Genomic DNA, 20154 nt, shown 5'->3' with positions numbered 1-20154 from the left:
GCCGCGGGAGGGACACGGGAATGTCCCCGAAAACCAGGACATTCCCGCGATTTTCGGGACTGTTGGGAGGTATGCTTTGAAAATCTTTTTAAAGTGTGCACAATTTACCACAGCAACATTTTCATGTATTTATAAATTTTTTATTGTCCTTTTTAGCTATACAGCTCATATTTTTAAATTGTTTTCTATCAATAAATGTCATTCATTTGAATCAACTGCATCACCTGTACCAAGTGTTTAGCGCAACCATCCTTGTATATAACCAGTGTGGGTGTGGTATAGGGGTCCGACAGTCTGGATCCCGACAGTCTTTAGCCCGACGTCGGGATCCCGACTGGCCGGACCCAGACAGCATGGTAAGCGCAACTAAGCCCCTTGCGGGCTCGCTGCACTCGCCACGCTGCGGGCACGGTGGCTTCATGGACCCCCACGAGGGAAAATAGCCTACGGCCGTCGGGAACTTGCCTGTCGGTGTTTTGACAGTCGGGATCCCGACGTTGGGCTAATGACTGTTGGGATCCTGACTGTCGGGACCCTGTCCGGCACCCACCAGGGTGTATGGGCCTTTAAAGTGTTTGTATAGACCTGCAATCTGTATCATGGCTCGAATTGTGAATCTGGTACAGAAAAAGCAATCTACTCAATAAAATGGGTTTTTTTTTCTTCATTTTCTAGCTCCTAGAAGTCATCGTGTTCTGTGTCTTACTGTATGTGTATAAGAGGAGAGGAGTGAATCATATTGTGGTTTTGCTGCTTCTGGTAGCCCTGTTGGGTAAGTACATTGTTTTCTGATATTATCTAGGCTTTTGTGTAATTTTATTTTCATTACCATTGGTTTAAATCAAACTCATACTTGGAGACATCTGTTTTAATGTTTGTTTTCTGATTCTGAATAGTTTCTGGAGATCAGAAAATCTGTGTTTGTTTTGTGAGCCTGTCTTGGTTTCCATCCACCAAGCTGCTGAGTTGTGCAAGACTCCGAATTCTGCACATGAGGCATTATTTAGATTCAGGAGTAAATCCGGCCAGAAGGTCCAAGTTTGCACTGAAGCAGAACCGTGTTCACTGCTGGAAGAAAGAACAATGTCAAATGCAGATATATTTAAAGTTGGGAGGGGGGGCAGCTCAAATCTAAATCACAGTGTATAACCCGGTATTTGTGTCACACACTTTAGGGAGCCTTCTCCTACATCCCAGGAGAATAGTCAACCTCCCGGTTCCCACCCACTTACCCAGGAGCTCAATGACATTTGTTGATTCCCCTGCTATAGCGTCCCCACCCCACCCGGCTGGTTCTGTCCGCTGCTGGTTATTTGAAAATAGGGAGGCTCACAAGTCCTTTTTTTTTTTTTTTTTTTACCATAGTCCACGAAAGTCATAGTGATCTTTGGTTCAGTGCTTCACCCATATTCTCCTGCACCCGGCAGGTTTATTCTTTGTGCATGTTGGCCATCATTTTTTTGGTTGTTTTTCAAAATTATGCTTAGTAAATCTCAGCACCTGTACTACACTGTTGACATAAATATCAGTCTCTTACAGGTATAGAGGTTTACTTAATATTACAATGCACTCTCAGAAGGGACATCTCCCTTGCGCTCTCGGAAGGGACATCTCCCTTGCGCTCTCGGAAGGGTCATCTCCCTTGCGCTCTCGGAAGGGTCATCTCCCTTGCGCTCTCGGAAGGGACATCTCCCTTGCGCTCTCAGAAGGGACATCTCCCTTGCGCTCTCAGAAGGGACATCTCCCTTGCGCTCTCAGAAGGGACATCTCCCTTGCGCTCTCAGAAGGGACATCTCCCTTGCGCTCTCAGAAGGGACATCTCCCTTGCGCTCTCAGAAGGGATATCTCCCTTGCGCTCTCAGAAGGGACATCTCCCTTGCGCTCTCAGAAGGGACATCTCCCTTGCGCTCTCAGAAGGGACATCTCCCTTGCGCTCTCAGAAGGGACATCTCCCTTGCGCTCTCAGAAGGGACATCTCCCTTGCGCTCTCCTAAGGGACATCTCCCTTGCGCTCTCCGAAGGGACATCTCCCTTGCGCTCTCCGAAGGGACATCTCCCTTGCGCCCTCAGAAGGGACATCTCCCTTGCGCCCTCCGAAGGGACATCTCCCTTGCGCCCTCAGAAGGGACATCTCCCTTGCGCCCTCAGAAGGGACATCTCCCTTGCGCTCTCAGAAGGGACATCTCCCTTGCGCTCTCAGAAGGGACATCTCCCTTGCGCTCTCAGAAGGGACATCTCCCTTGCGCTCTCAGAAGGGACATCTCCCTTGCGCTCTCAGAAGGGACATCTCCCTTGCGCTCTCAGAAGGGACATCTCCCTTGCGCTCTCAATAAGGAAGTCTTTCTAGCCCCGCCTGGTGGCAGCCTCCCAAATAACGGCGTCCATTAGCTCTTATTATACGGAATTGAACACAATGCTAAATGATAAATTATATATATTATACCCACCATTATATCACTTTTATTGATAGGGGCCCCCACACGTTTGTTGTGCAAGCCCCCCCCCCCCCCCCCAGAACGCAGATGCCCACATTACCCCCTGCTCTCTCTCTTCTGCTTTGTCTTGTCCGCGATTTGCTGAGAGTATCTCACACATTCCAGATGAGCTTCTGTGATGAAGACATTAAACCATTTCTCTCCCTCCTTTCAGCGTCCGTGGCAGTGATCTCAGTAAAAGCTGTCGCCGGCATGATCGCGATGACTTTGCAGGGATATATGCAGCTGACGTACGCCATATTCTACGTCATGGTCGTCGTCATGATCGCCTCGTGCATCTTTCAGGTCAAGTAAGTGATGCTTCATGTAGCAGGGAGGGCGGCCTTCTGTGTGGCACATTTGTCATGATTTTGACTAGACAGGACGTTCACTGACAGAGTTTTACTGAGCGCAGTGCCAGGATAGTGATCTGTGCCCATTTCTACTGCTTATTAAATTGAAAAATAATATAAGGGTATTTAATATATAATATTTGTGAAGCAGTGATAAGGGAGGAGAAGTGAGCCAGAGGAGAAGTGGCCCATGGCAACCAATCAGCTGCTCTGTATAATTTTATATTATGCAACTTATAGATGTTACTTCAGTTCTGATTGGCTGCCATGGGCCACTTCTCCTCTGACTCACTTCTCCTCCCTTATCACTGCTTCATACATCTACCGGATAATAGCTGAAAACGGTGATAGGCCACTGTATGATTAATCTTCATTATAAACGTCAACGTGGCTTCATTCTCAATTACTTGTATAAATGTTGAATACTTTTACTGATCGTCAAAGTTCTGCGCTCTGTAAATACAGGATTTGCAGGACACTTCTTGCTGAGTGAAATAAAGTTAACAAAATAAAACCAACAAATTAAGCTCCACTTCAAAGCGCGCATCTGATTGCTATTAACAATCCATATCGCTTGTTTATAAATAAGGAGGGGGCTGGAACCTAAAGTAATATTGGATTGCCACCAAGAAATGAGATAGGATTTCTCATACAATGCTCACCCCTTACAGTTACTGTGTAATGAATAAATATATATATATATATACAGAGGGAGCGTCCCTTGTCCTTGCTTGGCGCCCACCAGAACGCCCCCTCTGACGACCACCAGCAGACAATGACTCCATTGAACTGGGATGCACGTGTGTCTCGTGCTCACGTGTGTCCCAGTATCTCGGTGGCTGGGCGACGGGACCCTGCCCATCTCCGCTTCAGGGAGACTGGCAGGGATAGGGTGGGGGGGAAGCATCGGAACGGGGTGGCGAGGCGGCGGGGACCCAGGGGGAGCTCCGTCGCCACAGGGAGGGGGAACGTCTTATACGTGCACACCCCCTGGCGGCAGCTGGTGGCTGAAAGGGTACTTGTGGAGTATCACGGCTCCCATCGTGTGGCATCGTATGCCATATGTAGTGGCATACGATGGTATGCGATGCGATTTTTACCAATTTTTGATAATTTCTGGTCAAAAATCGTATGCGATCGCCATACGATGCGATGCGATCGCTCCCGATTTTGCACTGAAATGCATCAAAATGCATTTAAATGTGTAGTAAACTTGTGAAATGCCCCCAAATGCCATTTTTCATAGTGTACCACCCCCACTATCAACGTCAACCCTAACCGTGGCGAGCGCAGCGAGCCCGGGAGGGGCGGCGGTACGTGTCCTCCGACCTTTTCATACCCCCACTATCCACGTCGGCGTGGAGTTGAGAATAGAAAGTGTATATATATACATATACAGGATGAGTATCCCTTATCCGAAATGCTCGGGACCACGAACATTTTGGGTAAGAGAATTTTTGGGGGGGTTTTGGGGGGGGGGATTGTTACATACTTACCTGGTCCCCTGGTGGTGCCCCGATTGTCCCCCGACGTCCATGGTGTCCCCATATGTCCACGGCGTCCGGGATCCTCTTCAGCGGCATCTCCGATCCCAGGGGTGCGTTGCGCGGTCCTGTGGAGTGTGATAAACTACCAACCAGTCAGCTCCTAACTTAAGGTGACCGACTTTTTTTACAATGAAATGGACACAAATACATTGAAGAAAAAAAATATTGTAAATGAAAGAAACATTTTAATAAATGCAACAACAATATGATATGATATGATAAATGCATAATAACATGTTATATTGTAAGCTTGCGAGCAGGGCCCTCCTACCTCCATGTCAGTTTGTATCTACCCAGTTCATTGTTGTTTCCAATTGTAAAGCGCAACGGAATCTGCTGCGCTATATTAGAAACTATAAATAAATAATTATATTGTATTTATGCTTATATATGCCTATTAATTAGTATTTAAATGAGTACTTTTTCATTGAATGAATTGGATGTAGCCCCAATGTTATCACAAAGGTGGGGCAGGACAGAGGAGGAATAATGGTAGACGGGTAAGAGGACAGACGTAGGTGACAGGGAAGTTATAATAGATAAAGAGCCATTATGCCCACTCTGTAGAATGTACCATGTGGGTTTATAGAACTGGCCCTGCTTCAGCAATATGGGATGGGCGCTCATGGACACATGGATGGCCAGCAACCTCAGACACCACTACTGCTGCCCCTCCACTTATGGGCTGCTGTTGCCCATTGACAATTTGCTGCATAGAGCCTAGACAGCTCGATCCTAAGATATGCGCGGCTGTCAGACATATTGTACCTGCCTACTTTTGAAAATTACTTTCAGGAAGATTTCAGTTGATAGTAGAATGTTGCTGTGCCATCGATGGGGGCATTTCCATAACTTCCCAAAGGGTGTGAGCAAACAGTGGCGGGGGTGAAATCAGTAGAAGAAGGTGAGCACCAAGTGGCAGGAGTGGGTGGTGGGAGGTTCGGTAGGAGAGCATGCAGTGGTGGGTAGGGGGTGAGAATGAGCACCCAGTGACAATTAGTATCCTTAGCAGGTGTCTATGGGCCAGATTCTCTAAGCTTCAAAAGTGATAAAATGGAGAGTGATAACCAACCAGCCAATCAGTTCCTACCAGCCATGTCACCGACTGTTTGAAAAATGTCAGACAGGAGCTGATTGGCTGGCTGTTTATCACTCTCCATTTTATCACTTTTGAAGCTTAGTACATCTGGCCCTATATGTGAAGATGGGGGCAGGTGAGTACCTGTAGCAGGGAGAAAGTACACCCAGTAGCTGGGAGGCAGAGTACCCAGCAACTGACAGGTAGGGAGGAAGGAAGGGGAAATGAGCACCTAGTGGCAAGGTGTGATAGAGGTAGGTGAGTACATGGAAAGGTGGGGGGTAGGTGGCACAAAACAGGTGAAAAATAAAAGCCAACCCCATGTATATCCATATTTAAAACATTTTTACACATCAGCACTGACATCTACCCCCCCTCCCCCCTTCCCCAGTCTCTGCTGCCCCCATCTCCAATATGTACACACTGTGCCCTGAGCTGTCTCTTACCTCCTCCTCCGAGACAGGGCCTGGGCGTGCTGCGCAGCTAGCTGGAGTATAACTCAGAGCCGCAGTGTGCTGCTGCGGGCGGGTGTGCGCAGCTGCTCCCACGTGGCTATTCTATTATGGCTACATACAGTACTTCTGCGTATATGCCGAAGCTACTGTTTGAGCCCGAGAAAGGAACAGCAGTAACATTACTGCGGCGGCGGCTTCCGAAAGCCGCTATAGCAATGTAATTAAAGGCAATAAAGGAGGACACTTAGTACTTCCTCATCTTTGCAGCCACCGCATACGCTACAGAACTTACGTAGTGTACGGCGCACCGCCCTGGGACCGCGCCACCATCTATTACCTTTAGTAAAGTTGTGGCGAGCAAAGCGGAATGGAGCGAGCCTCCGAGCCCGAAGCACGACGAGCGGCGATGATACTATTCTGAAAGCGGCTAACGTAACTGGTGTAAGCGGTGGCCGTAAAGATGAGGAAGTACCGGACACTTTTCAATGGAGGACAGACCTTACAAAAGAAGGACTGTTGTCCCTAAAGGAGGACGGTTGGTCACCTTTCCTAACTGCCATGTTACAAGCTGTTTGAAAAATTACAGTTAGTAGCTGGACGACTAGTTTGTCACTCTCCAATTTATCACTTTTAAAGCTTAGTATATCTGTTACATTGTTAAACCTTCATAACACATCCATAGGAGGCCAACAAATAATCTGTTGATATCTTATTGTGTGTGTGTGTGTGTGTGTGTGTGTGTGTGTGCGCGCGCGCTTGCTTGCATGCCTGCATGAGCATTTTTCCCCTTGTATAGGAAATTGTTACATCTTAAAATAAGTAGTGAAAATGAAATGTAATTGTGATCGTTATTCACACCCACTGCAAGCCCATTTTCAGGGATTAATTTGAATAGTTTCCCTTGTGTTTGTGTCTTGTGCTCGCTCTCCGAGGGGTAGCTGTTTATTTAATCCGTCTTCCTGAGTAGATTATGAAGTACGTCTGGGTTCGGCGGGATATTGTTCTCTCTAAATATTTATGATGCTGGTAAATCTTACAGCGTCTTTTACTTGTGAAATGTCTACATTATTATTTTCATTCTTGTTCTGTTTCTAGGTTCCTAAATCAAGCAATGAAGCTTTACAATGCGACTGAAGTGGTGCCAATTAACTTTGTTTTTTTTACAACCAGCGCTATACTTGCAGGTAATCACCAATTAGATCACAGCTAGCAAAATGGATAATAAAACATTTATTTGTGCTTTTAAAATGTTACATTATATAATCTGTCCGCAGCTGTTAAGTTGCAGCTGGTTTATATCGATTGGTATAAATGTATTATGTCATTAGACTTATATCAGAATAATATTCCAAATCAGAGACCGCTACCAGAATACACTTATTACCTGCCTGAATTCAATACCTTCCTTTCATGATTTTTTATTTTTTGGGGAGGTTTGTTTAGGTTTTTGCCTGTGGCTTTTATTTCTGCTTTGTGTATTAAAATAAATAAATCGTATTTAGGTTATTGTGTGAGTTTGTTGAAGCTAGCTAGAATTCCAGAGTAAAAGTATTTTAATGATAAATGCTCTCATTTGAAGGATAAATCAATTCAGACCGTTAAACAGGAAGCCGTCTAAATGGCAGTTGCAAAGTACAGCACGGAAAAAGCCTTGTTCTGCTGGGGTGGATCTGTGTGCAAGATGTGTGCAGGACTGCGTATGCGGCAGCGGTGTATCTGTGATGGGTACACGGTGCATATGGGGACACGGAGGCAGATGTATTAAGCTTCGTGATGTGATAAAGTGGCCTGTGATAATGCACCAGCCAGTCAGCTCCCAACTGTCATTGTTAAAACCCAGTTTGTAACTTGACAGTTGGGGGCGTATTTGCTAATGCATTTTCACCTTCCACTTTATTACTTTAATACATCTACCCCACTGTGTCTAGACCCTATTTTGTGTGTTTAATATCCCCCACCCCAATGCATGCAGCTGTGAGCTATCTTTCAGGTAAGATATATGTATATACACACACACACAGAGATGGCACAGGGGAACCAGAGACTGAGAAAGCCTTTGCAATTTTCGTACAGCGACGGGGACAGGGCAGGGAAGGGGATGCACGTGCGTTTCATGAGCGCGTGTCCCCTTGCGGGGGGGGCTAAACAATAGCAGCGCCATCTGTAATAAGCAAGAACGTGTGTGTGTGTGTCTATTTATTCCTTCATGCGCGGCCTGAGTTTTGTACCTAGCGCCACCAAATTTGCCTTGGTGATGTTGTTTAAAATCCACTAAGAAATATTCTTATACAAAACTGTAGGCACTAACTAAATCCTATATAAATTGAGCCCAGAATAATTCTGATTTTTTTTCTTTGCCATCACAGGAGTAATATTCTATCAGGAATTTCGCGACGCCGCCCTGTTGAATATATTCATGTTTATTTTTGGGTAAGAAAATTGATCATGTTCTAGTTGTTTTAGGTGTGGTGACCTAATGCAATGAGCTTTTATGTAGCTTGGAAAGTTTACATGTGCGTACATATATTTCTGTACTCCATAAGGAAACATCAACCGCACAGTTTAGCGGAAATAAGTAACAGTAGGGTTCTTGTTTTTAAGTGGGCCCTATTCACAGCTGATCGCTGGGCTGTGAATGTTCGGACCCCAGCAATCGGGGAAAGGCCACACCACCACAGTCTCCAACCACCCCTGTGCACTGCTGCAAATACGTTTGCAGTTGTGCACACAGGGAGAAAACCATTTGCAATCACTCCCCATAGAATTGTTTTCCCCGTTTGCAGCTGCGCTGCTATCACTATTGGAAGATGGAGGCCTCTGCTGACAACTGCAGCCCTCCTTCCCAACAGATGCCCCCCCCCCCCTGCCATTTTTGGCATCATGCCAACAAAATGCCAGGGTGCCACCTACAACCATCCCTAGGCTGGCAATCACCTTGCAAACAGCTAGCGATGGCTGTCCATTGCTGGCTTTGTTCGCACAGTTGACTCATGCATGCTGGATGTGGACCATGCGCATGCCGGCCATTCGATAATCGCTCGGGCTGCAAATTTACAGGGCTTTCTGGTACTAAGTGTAAGCCGTGTCTTATACTGTAATGCTCTTACACAGTATAGCACAGTCTATAGCACCTGCTCAGTAGAGAACCTGGTGGCCATCTTGGGACAGGGCATGAAATCTCCCAAGAGAACAGGAAAACTGTAGTAGCGCACTCCTCGTTCATGGAACCCCAAAATGTGATGAAAGACTATATCCAGGTAAAAGGGGCAGCATGGACAGTGTATTGGTTATCATGACTGCCTCACAGCACTGAGGTCATGGGTTTGATCCCCACCATGGCCCTAACTGTGCGGAGTTTGTATATTCTCCCCGTACTTGCGTGGGTTTCCTCCGGGTACTCCAATTTACTCACACAATCCAAATAATATACTGGTAAGCTAATTGGCTTCCAATAAAATTAACCCTAGAATTTGTGTTCGTGTACATGTGGTAAGGAATATAGATTGTAAGCTCCACTGGGGCAGGGACGGATTTGAATCATCAAATATTCTGTGGAACATGTGCGCGCTATATAAATAACTTAACATATAAATAAATAAACATGTCCCCTATTTATCAAATCACCATAACAATTCTATCTTTTCAAGGAGTAAAATGTTCTCCCAATATCAATACCATTTATTAATAGGAACCGCACAATTCCAGAAATGCTAATTAGTATTAATATATTTATAAATGTATTAATTAATTTGTGGACCTTTTATTTTCCATTATCTTTGCGTGAAATACTTTTGCAAAGCAGAACTACCCAGAATATAATATTTATTACGTACACATGTAAATCGCACCTTGTTCTCATTAACGAGTAATAAAAAACAATTGTATAATTCTTTCTAAGGCTTTCTAATTCTAAGCTATAAAAAAGCAATTTATAAATGGACGATCCATTAATTAGTCTAATGCTTGGCGGTGATGATGTCTGGATTATTTCAGAGTCACTTGCACTGAAACGAGATTGCATTTTATTACATTTCTGCCTCTCGGAAACTGAAGTGCTTTAGCAGACAGTGAATATCTCAATTAACAGAGATAATTGCTGCAGAAAGCAGCCTGGTTTGTATGAAAAGTAACTTCTTGCATATTAATGAGGGATATTATGAAAAACGTAAAAAGTGAATCAACATAAAACAACTTGGCGATGTGTTAATATTTACACCTTATTGGAACAGGTTTTCAAATCAAATTATGATTTTTAAATGACAGTTGGCATAACGAGGGAACAGTAATCTCCTTTCCAGGAAGCCAGGTGACAGTCGTGCACATAATAATTAATTGAAAATGTATACATTTTTTTAATTGTACATGCAATCCAATTATTCCCCCTTTATTAAACTTCTACAGAGGTTATACTATATAAGCCGGTAGAGCCTACCATTCATTAGTTGGCCATTGTTCTTGTCTCTGTCTCATATGTTATCAGGATTCCAAACTTGTTCAGCCATTTTTAATTTAAATGACAAATCAGGGAATGGGGATGTGGCCTAAAGGCAAGGCACTTGTGTAAGGTCATTGAGATAGTGGTATATAACCATGATGTGTAACCAGGCCAGTGATTATAAACCAGTGTATAAATCAAAGTAAGCAGAGTGCAGCCTGTGCAGTATAGGTTGTGACATTGGGACCGTTTCAGATGTCATTGTTGGACTGCGAGTCTTCGCAGCCCAGTGATCAGGTAAACTTCTCCCCCTACATTCACAGCCGTGCACACAGGGGGAAATCCATCCATAATCACTCGCATCTAATGAATCCCCCCCATTGGCAGTGCCGAATAAGTCTAGACTTAGTCTGCGCTGCGATGGCCGTGGGGATAAGGTCTGCTGACATCAGCCTCCCTCCCAATTGCTGGGCAATGCCTGCGTTAATCGGGGCACACCCAGAAAACAATGGCGTGCTGCCCCAAATACCCGGCGCCTTTTACTCAACTTGTGAACGGGCATCGCTGGCTTTATTTGCATGGACGGATTGCGCATGTGGATTGCATATCACTAAGCTGGCTTGTTCTGGTCTCTGCCCCACAATCCCTTTTATATACTTTCAAAACTACCCTGTCAACATTTGTTGATCTTAAATAACTATCCTCCATTCTACAGGTTGCAGACATTACTTAGTGGTACCACCCCCTCCCCCTTCCCAGCCCCCTTCTTTTCCTACTGGCCATTCTAAGCAAAGGCATTTTTGTGGTCAAAGTGCCACATTTAAATTTATTAGGAGCTGATTGGCTGGTGGTTTATCACTCTCCGATTTTTCACTTTTCAAGCTTAGTACATCTGGCCCTTAGAGACTAATATCATTTCAGATTTCAATTTTTTTGTTTTTACTTCTCGGCAAAGTTTGCTCTGGTTTCTCGTTATCTGTTTCAATCCACATACATTTTTCTTTTATCTTTTGGCTTTTTTTAAACAAATAGGATTTGGGCTACACAAAAAAAAAAAAACTTCTGTACCGCACTGTATGGCTCGTCATAGATTTCTAGCCCCAGCAAACAGTGTGGGAACGATCTGTACTCTGCAGGAGAACCAGAATTATTGTAGAATATATGCATGACTGTCTTTTTGCTGTCAAGTTCCATTTTAGTTTGATATAGAGAGTTCTTCAGTGACTAATGCTGGAGATATTTATAACTTTAGTTATAAAACTTTCTTGCGCGTTAAGCAAATCTAAGGATTACTAATGTATGGGAAGAGATAGGAGTCTGCCGAACTGGAATATTTATTCCCACCATATATCAAGCTTTTGTGTTTTTATAATTTATTAGATCATTTCTGGTGGTTTGCTCTCCAATTCTCAATTAAGTCTCTTTTCATAACCTGTCCAGTGCTCAATGTTTCCAATGGAGAGGTTAAAGTTTGTTTTCGCCGTAGTTATAACTTATACGGAGTCTCGTAAGCATTAACGTAGTACTTTCATTTGGAAATTGGCCTGCAGCGAATAGCAAGCTGAATGCATCATTTATTTTATTTCTGCAGGTGCTTTTTGTCCTTCCTTGGGGTGTTCCTAATTGCAAGATACCAAAAGAAACTTGATTTCCAAGAACCCTATATCAACTATGGTGACATCCCCGGTGAGTGATTATGTAATTATAAGGCAATAGACCAAATACTTCAAAACTAACACCATGGTTTAATACTTTGTGTATTTGCAATGATATGATCCACAACGGCAACGAAAAATGTTATGGAGCCTAATAAATATATAGAAGTCAATATTGTTTGACGTATTGGAAAACAAACTGACCGTTATTTACAATTCAAAAGTGTCTTTCCATGATGAGCAAGTCACAGCCTGAAGATGGCGCCGCTACTGTACACAATGATAAGTAGCACACGGAGCAAGCAGAAATGTGAGTTTTATTTAGGGAAGAAGCAGGAGCGTAACGAGTCATTTTTGGCCCCCCATTCGAGCATTTGAGAGGGACCCCATGTACCACCTAATGGCAAAAAAAGGGAAGTCACTGATAATTATATTTTTCCCCTGAAAAAACCTCTACACTTTATTATATTGTTTATATTCTATTATTTCATATTTCTTCTCAAATATTAAAAAATACTAATTAAAATGTTCAAGGAAAAAAATTATCCCTATTAATATAATTTATAGAGTGAAAGCTCCCATCCGTCTAGCCGCGAGATGCACTAAAGCACCGCACACACTAGTCAACGGGGCTGGGGCGAATATAGGTAACCATAGCGACTGATATAGTGCGTCCACACTGGACGATATTGGCCACCGACGTCAACAGGGCACCCACTAAACATGCATCACTTGGTTATATTGCCAAAATGACCTGCATGTCCAGTAGATATCAATCATCGCTAACGATGCACACTATTGAGTGTATACACAAGACGATATTGTGAAAGATATCGTTCAGACAGCCCTTTCCAAATAATATTGTCCATTTTATATTCTAGTGTGTAGGGGCTTTAGCTGAGAGTTGCAGACATCTTCCTTTGTATTCATTAGAAAATGACCACCTTTGTAGACGATGGACCTCCTGGTGGAGAAGGCAGTTGGTGTTTGAATCTTTTGAGACCTACGTAGACCAATCGGTTCTCTTGGCTAATGTTGGGTCACAGCTGTCAAATTAAACATTATCCTGCATCTCCAGCCTAGGAGATTTACACAGTTGATGACGGGGTGCACAACTGATGAGTGAGGGGCTGGGGTGAAAATAATGACTCTGTAATTTAGGACACAATCAGAGTTTTTCGTAAACTGCGCGTTACCAAACCAGCATAATGTGATCTGAAAGGACCGTGTCTGTAAGTTGCTGATTCCCATGGATGTGCATTTTACGTTCTTCCCAAATGTGCACATTTCCATGCCATCACATTTCTCCCATACTTAAGATTTATGCAGGCAGGGAACTAGGATAAGAAACCCAATTAGACTCGGGCCAGGAAAAGTCCCATAGGTTGAGGATTATCTCATTCTGTCTTGTGGATGCAGTGAATCATCGGATCTGCAACGTGAGAAGGGCGCGACCTACAGATGTCTTGCTCTCTGCTAGTAAATATCCTTATAGCAGCAGGAGTGTCCATGTAGGACAAGTGTTACAATAGCCGTACACTGGGACATACACAGCAGTTACAGTATTGGCACATGGAGATTATTAACGCCTCACTTTAACACCGTTTCATTTGCAAGAAAATTAGGCTGCAGAACATGATAACGAAAGCTGTGCTACGTCGTAAGGACTGGGTACATGTACTGTTAGTCGTAAGCTGCTTTTACAATGAACCTGGGAATAATAAAGTGAAGAAGTTCCACCATAGGCGTTCCACGTCATATGCAGTACACCCAACAATACAAAAATGAGCAAAAAAAATGTAATAAAAAAATTATAGTACAAGGAAATTTAGGACAAGTACGTAGTAAACAAAGACCGTTCCATCTGGGACACTGAAGCAAATTTTAGAATGGCAGAGATATATTCCAGGAAAAGCACATGAGGAAAGAGGGCCCTGCTCATGAGAGCTTACATTTTAAAGGGGAGGGGCAGACAGACAGGAGTGACACAGATGGGGTATATATATATATATATATATATACCGTATATACTCGAGTATAAGCCGAGTTTTTCAGCCCTTTTTATTTGCTGAAAAACCCCCACTCGGCTTATACTTGAGTCAGTGGCTTTAATACTGTAGCCGCGGCTTAGGGAAGATGGCCGCGGCTACAGAAACATGGCCGCCGGCCTCCTGCATTGAGGACATGTATGGTGCAGGAGGCCTGGCCATTACAGAACAGAGCACGGCATCGGCGCGACGAAGTCAGCGGCTGCCGCCGCGCACCCCCCTCCCCACGTGGAGCATGTCAGCGGCACCCTCTAACTCCCTCTTGAGCACTGCGAGCAGGGCAGCGGCAGCGGCGAGCAGAGCAGCGGCGGACACACCAGGAGCACAGCGGCGGCTGTGCACCCTCCTCCCCCGCCTCTCTGTGGAGCCAGACAGCGCGGCAGCTGCAACCCCCCCATTACAGGGGATGGAGGTCAGTCACACTTTAAGTGAGGCTAAAAGGCTTGTGGCCTTTTACACCAGTGTCCCTACTGGCATTAATGCCAGGTGGTTGCTGTCATGTAATGTGGGTTTGGAGCCAGTGCTTGGAGATGGGATCATCTCTCAGTGCTGGCTATTTCATTGGTGAGAATGGGCCCCGGGTTGCTGTGACCCAGGTCACCCATTTACACTGCACCGTGAGCTGGATTGAACAATGCCTGTGGTGTCCCATGCAGAGGGAGAAGCCTGAGGTGTCCTGTTATTATGTAGGGGGAGCAGCCTGTGGTGTCCTGTTATTATGTGGCGGGAGCAGCCTGTGGTGTCCTGTTATTATTTAGGGGGAGCAGCCTGTGGTGTCTTTGTATTATGTAGGGGGAGCAGCCTGTGGTGTCCTTGTATTATGTAGGGGGAGCAGCCAGTGGTGTCCTTGTATTATTATACAGGGGACTTTACCAGTAGCTGCTGCATTTCCCACCCTCGGCTTATACTCGGGTCACTAAGTTTTCCCAGTTTTTTTAGGTAAAATTGGGTGCCTCGGCTTATATTCGGATCGGCTTATACTCGAGTATATACGGTATATATATATATATATGGGTCCGCAACAGACACTTAGTATAACTCAAGGCTGAGTGCCCTCACAGTCAGCGAATGTAGAACATGCAGGTGTGGCAGCACTCCAATATAAAACAGACTCCAATATACAATATATTGTTGCAGGGACAGCATTTTTCCCCATGAGGGTAATGTAGAAGATCCAGTCCAGGTTTTAGAGCAGCAGGAAAATTAGATCTAGTGTAGGTTTCCTAAACTGATGTGATCAAGGTTAGGTTGAGTAGCAGCACCTGTGGCTTCCTGTTATGTGTGTGTCCATTCCATTAGGTGCTTTGTAGTGTAATGGGTGTCTATCTAGACACTGTAGAACTCTTAATCCGGAACCAATCCGTTGTATGTGGCTCAAGCCTGCTGCATTAATTGTCCTGTTCTTCCGGTCTGGAACGTTGGTGGGTTGGAAAGTGTCATCTCTGTTGTAGACCATTGGGACAAACCTCTATTCCCTAAACAGAACGTTTGGCTTGTGAAGTCCCTGGTAGGTAAGACAGAGATTGCTGTGGTGACCCATCTGATTCACATACCCTCCAACTGTACCGGATTTGCCGGTACAGTACCGTTTTTTAACGGTCTGTACCGGCAAATAAAGACTGTACCGAATGTACCGATTATTTGTCTGCTCCCCCCGGCTCCTGTCAGTCACCGACTGGTGCCCTCTCCAACATGTCCCGACTCCGTCCTACTCCTGGCTCCTCCGCTCAGTGTGACACTGGTGGGGCGCTCTCCCCTGGCCCCCAGCACCCAAGAGTGCATTGCGGGTCCCATGCCAGCGTGATGATGTCACGCACTGGCAATGCGGACCCAGCATATTCAGGGGAAAGGACTGTCTTAGCCCTCTCCGCATGCGCAGTGAGCACCTTCTGGGCGCAAAGCTGCCTCCTGCCTGTGGCTGCTCAGCGTGGGGTGAGGTGGCCAGCGCGTGTGGGGATCATCCTTGTTGGAGCCTCAGAAGCAAATGAAACCAGCACTGACACACTACACCGCAAGTAAGGTGGCTGCACTTATTTAATAATATTTTAAATCTTATCCTCTTCATTACATTGTATGCATACCCTCCAACATGGTCCGCCCCCCCCCCCCCCCCCCCCTCTCCTGCATAAGTACATATATCTGAAAAAATGCCCAGCCAGTATACATTCGGAAAGGGGGCGTGACCACGCCCCTTTTATCCGTGGTCACGCCCCCTTTCCGTATGTGTACCGATTTCTGCCCTAAAAATGTTGGAGGGTATGGATTCACTGTCAACTTGATGATAGATTCTTATAGATCAACTGTGGATCCGCGCCCTCGCTGTTTCCCGGGGAATTTTATAGTCCGTGTCCTCCCATGCTTTTAAAACAGTGTATAGGAAATAAGAGCGACTTAATATACATGGTCTTTGACGAAGTCGTCATGTCTTGATGGGAAAATGAAATGTAAAGTTTTTTTTTTTTAATTCATTATTTTTATCTTTGCAGGGAAGGAAACGGTGGCTAAAATCCAGCCAAATTCAAACGGCATTACATATGGGACTCTGCTTAATTAGTCATTCCCACAGCAGCCAACGCACAGAGATGAAAGCGATGGAAAAAGGGGTCGCGGAGAGGAAGCGCGTGTTTATTGCCGGAGATCTCAGCGCCCTGTCATGTCTGCATGTCAGATCGTTCTCTGTTGACTCTTTTTTTTTTTTACGTGTTTCATATCTTGTTACATTTTCTCTCGAACCTTTGATGTTTCCTGCAGTTTCCAATCTTGAATGCTGTACAATCTCTAGAGTTTGGAACGCGCCTCATTTACTAATGATAAACTCTATGCAGATGCTCCACATAATGACTTTACTGTAATTACTACATCTCTCTGGGAATTACCTTTTTTCTTTTTATTATTTTTTTTTTTTCACAGGGAGATGGAAGTTTTTGTAGAAGTTTTCAAACACTGAGCAAATGTTTAATACTTTTTTGAAGCACATTGAACTATTTGCAAATGATCTTTTCTCCCGGGATCATTTTCTGCAAGCATGCTATTCTTCATAAAAGTGCAATATTAACGATTTGCTTGACTGGATTCAGAGCGCATTTGATGTTATCCCTCATATGCCCCTCCCAGTTTCGAAGTGGGCGGGGAATAGTGTTGCTTGTAGCCAATCAAAGAGAATGTTCATTGAGCAGAGAGAAAATCTTTGCGAGATAAGTCATGTTTTGATCACGTGACCTGTACTCTGTCATGTGACTTTAGGGCTGTATGTCACAGGGCTGTCAGCGTCATGAAGTGAGAGGAGGGGAATGGGGCAATCAGGAGGAAGCAGTAAGCTACAGGGTGATAGTGATTGCAGCCCATCCCCATAATATCACAAAGTACTGATGTGTCACACAGATGCACCAAGACAATATTAAAACCCCATGTATATAGTCCTAGTCATACTTCTAACTTGTTGCCAATATATATTATGACCTAAATAGTTCCAGGTATGTATCACCTCATTGTGGGGTAGATGTATGAAGCATTGATACGGGAGGAGAAGTGGCCCATGACAACCAATCAGCACTGAAGTAACATCTGTAATTTGCATAATATAAAATGATACAGAGCAGCTGATTGGTTGCCATGGGCCACTTCTCCTCTGTCTCACTTCTCCTCCCTTATTACTGCTTCCTACATCTACCACAGAATTTCTAACTTATCCAAACCCCACTATTAAACTTGCCAATTTTGTTACCTTATTCAAGTCCTTTTAGACTATAAATGACTACTTTAATACTTACCAATATCACACCAATATCTGTTCTTAGCCCAGCTCTCCTGACTGGCACCTTTGCTCTTGATGCAGTAATGTAATCACTCCCCAATCTAACTGGCAAATTGGCAATTTTAATAGTGGGGTTTGGATAGGTTATAAATTCTGTGGTAGATGTAGGAAGCAGTAATAAGGAAGGAGAATTGGCCCATGGCAACCAATCAGCTGCTCTGTATAATTTTATATTATGCAAGTTACAGATGTTACTTCAGTGCTGATTGCTCGTTAAAAACGATATGGTGCTAAGCTGAGGTGTATTTCTGTCCTGTAGCCTATTCCCTGGTCATTTCACTTCTTTGTAGAATGGCCCTTATTCTGGTTCACTCGGAAAGGCAAATTCCTTCTCAAATGGACAAAACCATGTGTACTGCAGGGGTGGGGGGGGGGGTGTCAGAAGTAACATGTGCAGGGAGAGATAGATTTGGGGGAGTTATTATGTTTCTGTGCAGGGAAAATGCCGACTGCAATATAAATCTCACTTTGAAGTAAAACCCCACCAAATCTAATTCTCTCTGCATAAGTTACATCTGCCCCACCTGCAGTGCACATGGTTTTGTCCATTTGAGAAGGAATTTCCCTTGGCGAGTGAACCAGAATAAGGGCCAATGTATGTTGTGTCTTATGGTCCTGAACAGATTTCACTAAGTGAGCATATAAAAGCTTAGGTGCATGAAATAAAACAAAACAAATAATCTCCTACTGATAATGACTGGATTGTTCTACATGGTTCTGTTGCCTTATTGGTTTGTTGGAAATCACTATTTGAAATGCAGTCTTACTGCTGGGTCCAAAACAGGTGACCTAATTTAAAATGATCCAATTAAAAATCAATGGGATCCCTTTAAGACAGTTGCATACATCTAGCCTGCAGGTGTACGTTCATCTGCGAGGCTCACTAGCAGGGCTCCCATGTTATGCAGCAGCTTAGCCCAAACACCAACAGGCCAAATCTGATCTTGCTTCATTGGGGGTAGGCCCGTTGGATTCCACCGTTGAATGTTTCTAACAGCTGTGGCATGTGCTGTATTTATGTCATAAGCCTCAGTGAAAATATTAAGTATGATTTACGGTAGTCATCGTTTACAAATCTAATTCTGAGACAGGAAATGGGAGTAAAATATTCTCGGTACTTGTTTCCTAGCACGGCCACAATCGCGGCCATCGTGTACCTTTAAGTTAAGGTACACGATGGCCGCGATGGACCCGATTTCCTTTGAAAATCGTGGGCATCGCGTCGGTCGGGACCATTAACATTGGCCCCGATGCAATGCCCCCGATTTTGCCATAGGCTTCAATGTTAAAATATTTTTTAACATTGAAATCGGGAGCATCGTGTCGGTCTTGTGCCATTATAATGGCACAAGATGAGATGGACTTGATTAAAAAAAGTGTAAAAAATGTGAAATGGGCCAATATGACCCATTTCACATTATATATGGCCCCGTCGTCACCCCACAATTGATGTGAACCCGAAGCGTGGTGAGCGCAGCGAGCCCGCGAGGGGTGGCGGTGCGCGTCCTCCGACCTTTTCATTCCCCTACTATCCACGTCGGCGTGGAGTTGAGAATATATAGTGTGGCGAGCGCGAAGCGTGGCGAGCGGACGCGTATACCTGTGAAGTGGCGAGCGGGGCTCGCCACGCTTCGGGCTCGGTGGCTCGCTGCGCTCGCCACACTATATATTCTCAACTCCACGCCGACGTGGATAGTAGGGGAATGAAAAGGTCGGAGGACGCGCACCGCCACCCCTCGCGGGCTCGCTGCGCTCGCCACGCTTCAGGTTCACGTCAATCGTGGGGTGGGGTTTACGCTGTAAAATTGGGGATCTAGGGAATATTTTACATTGAATCCAAGGTAAAATCGGGTCCCAGGGACCCTATTCACATTTGATTCAATAAAAAAATCGGGTCTGTCGCGTCGGTCGCATCGCATGCGACCAAATCGCATGCGATGCGATCGACACGATTTTTCCGACACGACCACCCCGATGGAAATCGGTGTGGCCGTGCTAGGAAACAAGTACCATATTCTCTTTTTATTTAATGTGACCTCCTATTACCTGTAATTACAATGATTAAATACTAAACAATCCATTATCATTAGCCTTACCCATCAGTTTTACCCTTGAGATATTCTCATTGTTTACCAGCCGATGGTACACATCATTCTGGACCATTGGATTTGCCTAATGTGCAGTATTTCTTGTACTTGTGTTATTTTGTTAACGGTCGCAAGCTGCTATGTAATTGAATCCAAAGTGATCCAAACTGTAAGATGATCCATTTGTATGCGTTTGCGGTTCTGATGA

The 20154-nt window shown here is 44.7% G+C and overlaps 1 protein-coding gene across 1 annotated transcript in view; it reads left to right on the top strand.

The window, feature by feature from the left end:
- NIPAL2 (NIPA like domain containing 2) overlaps positions 1-19297 on the top strand; it is a 65933-nt gene extending 46636 nt beyond the window's left edge. Inside the window, exons 6-11 of the mRNA XM_083186982.1 lie at positions 676-772; positions 2650-2785; positions 7003-7091; positions 8274-8337; positions 11934-12028; positions 16532-19297. Coding sequence (XP_083043108.1) covers positions 676-772; positions 2650-2785; positions 7003-7091; positions 8274-8337; positions 11934-12028; positions 16532-16599 — 549 coding nt within the window. The 3' untranslated portion in view covers positions 16600-19297. The remainder of the gene's footprint in view (positions 1-675; positions 773-2649; positions 2786-7002; positions 7092-8273; positions 8338-11933; positions 12029-16531) is intronic.
- The last annotated feature ends 857 nt before the right edge of the window (positions 19298-20154 follow it).

The sequence above is a fragment of the Crinia signifera genome, chromosome 5, assembly GCF_055691185.1.
Source record: "Crinia signifera chromosome 5, ASM5569118v1, whole genome shotgun sequence".
Lineage (NCBI taxonomy): Eukaryota > Metazoa > Chordata > Amphibia > Anura > Myobatrachidae > Crinia > Crinia signifera.
This window is presented reverse-complemented; position numbering and strand designations above follow the sequence as displayed.